The sequence below is a fragment of the Daphnia pulex genome, chromosome 2 (assembly GCF_021134715.1).
Source record: "Daphnia pulex isolate KAP4 chromosome 2, ASM2113471v1".
Taxonomy (NCBI): domain Eukaryota; kingdom Metazoa; phylum Arthropoda; class Branchiopoda; order Diplostraca; family Daphniidae; genus Daphnia; species Daphnia pulex.
The window spans coordinates 2,775,531-2,784,440 of NC_060018.1; the positions used below are offsets into that span (position 1 = coordinate 2,775,531).

The following is an 8,910-nucleotide window of genomic DNA, read 5'->3' on the forward strand; positions in this document are numbered from 1 at the left end:
GTCAAAGAGCCATCGTCTTTCTCAGATAAAAGGAACAGGAAAAAAAAGTAGCGATGATCGTTCAAGCGGACAGTGAGAATGCAAATCGCTTCTTAAATTCAATCACTCGTCGTTTTTGTTTGATTCTTTTTGTCTAGCAGGACAAAAAAATTTGTGCACATACCCTTCAAGAACATGGAATGGGATTACTCTGCACCTTGTCACGCTACTTATGTGAATACCGTTGAGAAAAACAACAAACGAAAATAGCTCCTATTCCCATGTCCAGGCGTACCCCTTGTTAACGTACTCTGTGACTATGTACTGTCGAAACACCCGAACGTTCAAACTATTTGCTTGATCTTTTTTCCCCTCTTTGTTGTTGTCGCCCTCACGGCTTCTTTCCATCATTCGGCCGTTCCCAATAAGAGGAAATGCTGAACGCCAGCATTCGTGACCGATTCGAAAGGGTTGGGAGCCTTTTACGCTGTCGTAATAAGGAATCCCGAGCAAAGCGGACCATTCATGCAAAAAGAGATTTTCGCCATAGTCGACTGACCAAAAAACATTCGCTGATTCGGAACAGTCGACAGAACTCTTTCGTTCCTGCCTGGAAATAATGTGCAGTTGGCTTTTGTTTACAAAAGAAAGAAAAACCAATTCGTCGAGGAGACCGAGATGCGGAAAAATACGGCTCTCCACTCGTTGTTTTTTTTGTGTTGTTTCTCACGTTGTCCTTAGGTGCCGTGTTTTTGGTTTCTGCCGTTGCCTCAACTCTTCTTCTAAAAATGGGTGGGATATAAATCTAGCAGCAGCGCAGTTATCCAACTTTGCATGGTCCCTTGTTTGCTCTTATAGTATGTTGTCTTTCCAGCTTCGTGAGAATCGCCTGTGTACTGTCGCCATAGCACCGGTGAGAGCGCGACCCCCGCTTCTAAGGTGAAATATCAACCGGACCCATCGCTCGGCAGCAAATCACGTTGTCTGTCCCTTATGACCTCGAAATTCAAAACATATCATATAATACGTTTCACGTGTGTGTGCATGAATATATGTCGCTAATACTCCTTAACGTGTATTTGCTTGAACGCACATCAAACGGAGCAAAATGGAGACGTCACCCAACGTCCCTAATTAAATGGATAACTTGAAAAGAAAATCAAATCATCGGTTTTCATGACGGAAGAATAAATAAGCTCACCGAGTCGTCCTTCTATATACCCCATTTGGTATCGTTTACTCTGTGGCCAGGGTCGATGCTATTACCATCAGCTTGGGGGGAGAAAAAAAAGAAAAAGAAAAAGTAGCGAATTGACGAGCTCACTAATGATGTGAGCACACAATAACCCATGGGTACGAACGTATTGAGCGGGCGTAATGTACTATAATACTTGCACATCGCTGTTCTATAACCTAACCGCATCACCGACGGGAAATTAATGATCCATCTTGTGCTTCTTCCTTTGCTGCTGCTGCTGGAAAGCGGGGCGATAATGAGATTCATCCAGCAGAACATCTGTGTGTGTGAGTGTGTGTGTGTTTTATTTTTTACCACCCTGTATCTACATTGTATATAACCTCTCTGGGTCTAGAAAATTATGCGTAAATCTTCTGTCTACAGATGTGTCCCTTTGGCTTTCTTATTTATTTCCGAGCTTAACGACGCGCCCGGATATGCACGGCAGCTAACCATAAAACATATCGAAAGGAGTATAGGGGAATAAATGTCGACGCAGCTTATATATATGTACAAGCGCCATTGCGACTCGCTTTACTTTGAAGAAGAACTACCACTACTACACTGGGAATATATCCAAACATAACAGTCTAGGAAGAAAAAGACCCTAAACTGAGCACATCATTGGTTAGGTCTATACGTCGCAGACAGGGGGGTTCACCGAAGACGTATGGCTTTAGTAACCGTGTTTGTCACCTTTTTCTTTCCCCCTATAGCTTCAGCTTTATTTTCTTGAAATCCGTGTTGTTGTGCCATGCCACTTTTCATTGGAGGAAAAAAAAAGATAAAAGAGAGATTTCATATTTCTTTCAGGAAACGGTTTGTGTGATTTGAACGGACGGCCGGAAGAGTTACGACTCCAACCGACACCTGTACAAGGTGCAGCCGGGAGTGTGTGTGTTTGCTGTTTATGTTTGCCTTGGGCTTTGCTCAAGGACTTATTCGATAGTCTACTCGGGTGATAAGAGCTGCTCCATTGTAAAAAAAAAAAAAAATCCCGACATATCCGAGGCGATCTATTCTCGTGGGCGGGGACCCCGGGTTGAATATAAAAGAAACACACTCCGGAAAGATAAGGATCAGCTGATGGGCGAGAATCCTCTCCCCCATGCTCCAACAAAAAAAAAGAAAAAAGGAAAAAAAAAGAAAGAGATAGAACGGGAGAAAAGGAAGTCATCGAATGATCTCGATTCTGAAATCTTTCGATTGTCCGACACCAGGAAGTGAACGGCAACCGGTGATGACCAGTTTATTGTGGTCCGATCGAAACACCTCGGCCTGGAATCAGGGCCGTTTCATTTTTCTAAAAAAAGGAAGAAACAACATTTCCTTCTCAATCTTATAGAGGAAGACCACCATGACTGTGAGGAGGTAAGAAATCTACCAGGTAAAGTCGGATATCTAATAACGCGATAGTGTATATGCTACGCAGGGTGGATAGAAAGGCGTACTGGGGAGATGTATCGATCGGAAGGAGAAAGAAAAATCAAAATCAAGGAGCAGTTCCATGTAGTTTGCTGTGTGGATATAACGGGGAAATATAGCGAAGGAACACCCACGTTGTCATAGCCCAGCAGCACCGCTCCTTTAGCCTCTCAACGACGACACACAAGCACACAAGAGTCGTCTGCGGGAAAATATTTCCCCAGCAGTCCGGTTTGATTTGTGATGGGCGCCCAGCTCAGGCCCAGCTGCAGGAGGAGCCGGCCAAAAAGGGGAAAGAAGAAAAAAAAGGGAGTGAGACTGGGAGCGCTCGGGGTGAATTATCGACACTCATTAAGGAAGAGACGCGGTCCAAAGTGTAGACGTCGCTCTTTTTCTCTCTTATTTTTTTTCTTTCGTGTGCTGTGTGTGTGTTTGTCTTTCTTTCTCTCTCTCTTTTTCCTTTTATTTATTTCCCCATTCTTCGTCTAGCTGTTGGGGCTGCTGCTGCTGTACAGGAGGCCTGGCCACAACGGCAGCTCTCGGCGCAAGAGGAGCGAGAACAACAACAAAAACACAGAGAGGAAAAAAAGAAAGAAGAAGAAGAAAAAAAGGATGACAGCCATCAAACAGGCTAACAGCAGCAGCAGCCACCTCTCATCTATATAGTCGCCCCGAACTTGGATATGAGCAAGAGGTACAGAGACGAGCGAGAGCACTGAGGGGGGGAGGGGGGTTCCAAACTCTCCTTCCCACGTGACATATGAGACGTCGAGAGCACGCTACAGCACGTAACGAGGGAGCGCGCATCATTTTCTTGTGCTGCGTTTCCCGCTGGATGCGCCCACCAACAACGGTGCCAACCTTATAGCAGAGCTGGATGCGGCCCCGTCTCTATACCATTGTGGGATCCGCCGCTGTTAGATGCGCCATCAGCGTCGGCCTATTATATCTAGACAGATTAATAACGCGCCGATCGATAATAATACCTCCCTCCATAATATAAAAGGCGGCTCTCCTCCTACTGGAATATACTTGCCCCTTAAACAAGTAAATCATACTCCAATCTATTTATGGCAGCCTGGCTTCCTCGTCATTGTGCAAGGATGGCAGACATCTACAATAAAAGACATTTGACTCAATCGATGACATTTTTTTTTTTCCTTTTTCTTTTTCATCTGCAGATTTTTCCAGGTGCGCTGCCAATGTCTTTCTCTCTTGGTGGTTACAATAACTACAAGCATATATAAGGCCTACTGTGTATATATGTATACAGATCGATCCTTTTGAAAAATGGGGAAATAAGGTAGTATATAGGTTGTTGAAAAGAATGAGGGGGTCTCTCGCCTATAGGTAGTATACATAGGACACAGAATAAGAAAACCTGCGAGGGGAATAATTTTGCTGTGTACAGCTCAGAAGAGACCAACCGATGTGTAAAGCCCCTATTGAGGCCATTTCACGCCGGGTTGGCCCCTCACTTCCCCCCACACACACGCCCCTCTGATCATTGAAAATGTGCTTGTGCGCTTCTATACACTTCTTCCCCCCCCTGGCTAACACTATATGTTGGGAGCAGCCCCACACACATACTACATACAACCACTATACACTTATGGGCTATACACACATCGGAACACATGCTGCGTTATTGTGAACAGCAGCTCGACGACGAGTTTGTGTCTCTCTCTTAAGGTCTTCATGAACTAATGCAACACACACAAAACCTGAAAGTGCTGGCAAATGCACTGCAAACATTGTAACATTGAAAGGCAAATGTCTTTTAGGGGGGAGAAGATGATTAGTTGAACAGACATTCCACTATACGCCGATTTTTTAAACTGCGCGCTACGGCGCGCTAAATTACCGAAAGACAGTTGGAGGATTTCTGCGGCCTAACCGATAGGATTTCATGATTTTATGAGGGGAGTAATAATGGAATCACATTCACAATGCCTATCATCAACTGAACACATCAAAAGAATTTCCCTAACAAAAAAAAATCTTCTTAAAATTTTTTTTTTATTAAAAAAAAGGCGGGGGCTTTTCTAGCGCATTGATTATACACAAACGGAAGCCCCCGAATAACACAAAAGAAATGTTTTTTTTTTTTCATTCCTTCTTTCAATAACGCAGGCTCAAGATTTACACACATATGAATATGAATGGCACTATTTTTTTTTACCTCCTCTCCATCGAAATTCCCCTGTATTTTATGGATGGTTGACGCGTATATATCCTCGGCCGTTGTGTTGTTGTTCTTGTTGCTGCTACTACCGACTACACTAATGCCCTGTTGTTGTCCCCGTGCCCGTCATGTTATGTATTCTAGTCTGCACTAAACTATAGGTAGCCCTGAACAACAACAGAGGAGCTTGTCGACATGGGCCCCTTATTCTGATTCATGTCTATTGAAACCGGCGCGGTCTATGAATAGATGAGAGGGTCCATTATACACAATGGGGAGTTTTTCTCTCTCCGACGAGAGCTCTTGTCTGTGCGATGGAGCCCCCCTCTCTGCTCCGAGCAGATATATATGTGCGCCCTTCAACATCATATTTACTGAGAGGTGGACAAAAAGGACAGCCCCAACCAGCAGCATCAAAAGGATAGAAAGAGAGAAAAAAAAACGGCCAACGATGTCGAATCGACAATACAAAACGTGAAGTACTCAGAGCTCTTTGGTTTATTAGAAAATCAAGAGCCAAGTGCTCTCGAGACTGGAGAATGCCACCGACTATGACGAAATGAGCATTCCCGACTGTCTGTGTGTCCCTTCGACAAGAGCAATCCAGACATGGAGGAAAAAAAGTTAATCTGCCCGAGTCTCGACAATGTATATTACTATTTCAACAAGGACGTCAATAAAGTCAAGCGATAACATGATTACAAGCTTGAATTAATCAACTCGAGTATATAGACGACACTGCGTTCAGTCAAGTGAATTGCATCGAGTCGGATTGTTATTACACTAGGGGAACCAGACGAAAAAAAAAAAACCTTCATAAAACGTTCTCATTCTAAAAATCGACAACCATTATTTAGAATGCTATATGCTAGAGGGGGTCCTCCGGCAGCAGCAGCGTAGAAGTGTCAATAAAATGGAAGCGCGGGTCCAGCTGCAAACAAGGCAAACTGGCACCCAGTCGTTTTGGGTAATATGCGCGGAGAATATATTGATGCAAGGGCCATAGACACACATCAACTACAAACGGAAGCTGAGCAATTTGCTGGGACCTTCACGACGGTTATTATAAGGAACTTTTACGCGCGGTTCAAGAAAATCCAAAAGACCGTTGGCCGTGCGTATACTGATGAAGGGCAACTGCCATGGCAGTATATAAGGGGGGAAAAGAAGAAAAATAAAAGAAAAAGTATAGATGTATATAAGCGCCCCAACATGACAATGGATGATGTTTGCCGATGGACCCCAATGGCGGCGGTCAACACTCGCTCTCCAGCAGCCCCAACTACTATATATACTGCTGTTCTTTTTTCCATTCTTTCTCCCCACACTTTCTTCCCTTTTATGAAAGTATTTAGCCCAAGCTAACTCTCTCTCTCTCTCTCTCTCTCTGTTTTCCCTTCCAAAAAACATGGACCAGCATTTAGCAAAGTACATACATACGTGGAGGAAAAAAAAGATGTTTGGCCGGGGCCCCCATATCTTCCCTCGTTTGCAGCTTCAATCTACAGATGCTTTCATTCACAAGCTTTTGCCCTTTTCCTCTGTCTTTTGGTTGTCCATAGATCAACGACATTTGCTGAGCTCTTTCTCTCTTTCTATAGTGTTTCCCTTCTTTAAACCCATATAGATCCCACGTCCACAGAAACTGAAATGTTGATGCTGGCACCAGGAGCCACAACCAGAAGATTCCCTCTGGAATGCTTATGTTGCTGTGTCTTGTCCAAGCACAACGGACTGCTTCTTCTAGTGGAAGATCTGTCTAGCGCACATGATCAGGTTTCTTGTGCTCTGAAAATTGACTGTCCATCTTATAATACACCGTTCCGGGTGAAGAACTAGACATACCTTATCATTCTCAACGACCTTTTCGGGATGACGCTGGAATTTGTCTAGTTTGGCAGATTCGTATTCTTGAATATAAAAAAAAAAGGCTGGAAAGAGTCTTTGGCTTTATTGACTCTATCAAAGAACGTGGTAGAATAGTCCCGGTTATTTTTGTGCGTGGGTTAGGGTCGACTGGCAGCAGCGCAGAAGCGCATCAGTAGTGTGTTGATTTACCAGGGCGTTGTAATATTGACTTGGTCCTGATTCATCAAACGGTGTCCCTCCTCTGCTGACCGCACATACATGTACCCTAAACTCCCTACAAATAGCCTCGACTGGCGTCCAGCATACGGCAGCAGTCAGCACAAATTTGGTCGAGGCTATACTCTATATGCCGCTGATGCCGACAGAGCAAATAACTAACCGTATACACACACACATGAAAGCTTTCATAATTGTATGCGCAATAAGAACCCATCTCCTTCCTTATTCAGTCATGACCAGCTGTTTGGTAAAATTGCGACAAAAGGATGACAAATGCCCGGCCATTCGAGAGGCGCCAGTTGATTTCAAAAAACGATCTCTTCATTCCACAATGACATCACGACGACGGCAATTAGTCAGAGATCGGGTTTTCTTCCCACCCCAACTTCGCAGACGAGATGATTACGTGCGTCCGCGCCATTTTTGGATAGAAATCAAAACATCCATCATCATCAACACCCAAAACTGTGTGATGTACACACAATAATCGTTCTTAATGATGAGCGCCAAGAATCTTATTAATAATGGTTGCCCGGGTGAACTTACATACCAAATAGAAACTTGTATATACATAATAAGGCGCGCTTATCTAGATGTAAGAGATTTGCTCGACATACCTGTTGCTGATGGTGGTAATTGACGGGCGAGTAGTTGCTGCAGTAGGCGACGTTGTACAACATGATTCCTCAAACTCACCACTCGAGTCAGATTATAACCAAAAATATACCAACGAAATCGATTCGATTCCGGAAGTGACACACACACTCCTTGAAACTGAATGTCTCACAGTATAATAAACCGACCACTGACAAGGACCGATGCTGAAATGATTTTGTTTTGGCCGCCGAATTTGTCGTGCACGGCAGACTGTCAAGTTCTGTGTACGCCTTGCTGGATGAAAGACAATGGACAAGAGACGTCAACAAGATCCGATGCGCCTCACTCTCCACTGTTGAAGTGCAGAAACGGAGAACCGCGTTTGGATGTGGAACGATGCGCGTTAGGACGATCCAGTTACCGAAAACCGCGCTGAGTCAAAAACTAGCGGGTCTTTTTTTTTATTATTATTATTATTTATTTTTTAATGCGTCGTCCTTTCTTGACAGCGTGAGTGAGTCACAAGTCGGCGGCGTTGCTGCGTGACCGTTCCAGTTTCAGCATTGCACCCCAGCACGAGGACGCGATGAAAACAACGCACAATATATAATAACAAGATACAAAATCCCAAAACAAAAGCGCGGGGCAGCACACACACGAATTTCGATCGTCGACTCGTCTGTCAATTCGTAGAAGAACGTATAGAGGGTTGAACGCACTGGAATAACCGAAACGATTTTTGCCGTCGCGAAGATTTTTTCTTTTCTTCTTTTTTTTCAATTATTGCCTTGATAGAAAATAGAAGACGGTGCGGATAAACAACAACTGTCCAACACACGATGCGCTTGATGATTGTCTGATGTTGTTGATGTTCCTGGCTGGCCTCTTAGTCCAACACAACTGGGCATCAGGAGGTGGAGCACACCGGTCGACATTTTCACCGCTGCCGTGTGTCTCGTCGGGACGGCCATATCCTCCCTCTGGGTGGAGACGACCAATCGGACGCCTTTCCGTTCCAGTGACGTCGGCAGCGAATGGGCGTGTCAATCCAGAGCTCAACCTATCCTGAGCTCCTCTGTCTCTTAAGCTCTATCCTCTTCTTCTATGCCATCCCGAAAATGTTTTCCAGCAAAGTTCCGCGTGTATCCATCCATATAGACGCCTTCTGGATGATGGGAGACAATCTTCTTATACACACCGCAAATAATAACCTGTGCTATTTTATTAGAAAAAAAAATTCGAGATAAAAATTTGGTTATTTTGGAATGTTGGCTGATACGCGCATTCTTCGCCACTCCAATCGAATGAATTAAAAAAATGATGATCAAATATGTTGAGATTATTTACATGCATGTAGAGTCTATTCCGTTAGTTTTTTATAAACAATCGGATTTGATGG

General features: G+C 44.1%; 1 protein-coding gene across 2 annotated transcripts in view; it reads right to left on the minus strand.

The window, feature by feature from the left end:
- The window catches only part of LOC124189025 (eyes absent homolog 1-like), a 40,417-nt gene extending 32,002 nt beyond the window's left edge, over positions 1-8,415 (minus strand). Inside the window, exon 1 of one of the 2 annotated variants that reach the window (XM_046581982.1) lies at positions 7,532-8,415. In XM_046581982.1, coding sequence (XP_046437938.1) covers positions 7,532-7,594 — 63 coding nt within the window. In that variant the 5' untranslated portion in view covers positions 7,595-8,415. The remainder of the gene's footprint in view (positions 1-7,531) is intronic. The other variant, XM_046581983.1, reaches the window with a different exon arrangement.
- Between the last annotated feature and the right edge of the window lie 495 nt (positions 8,416-8,910).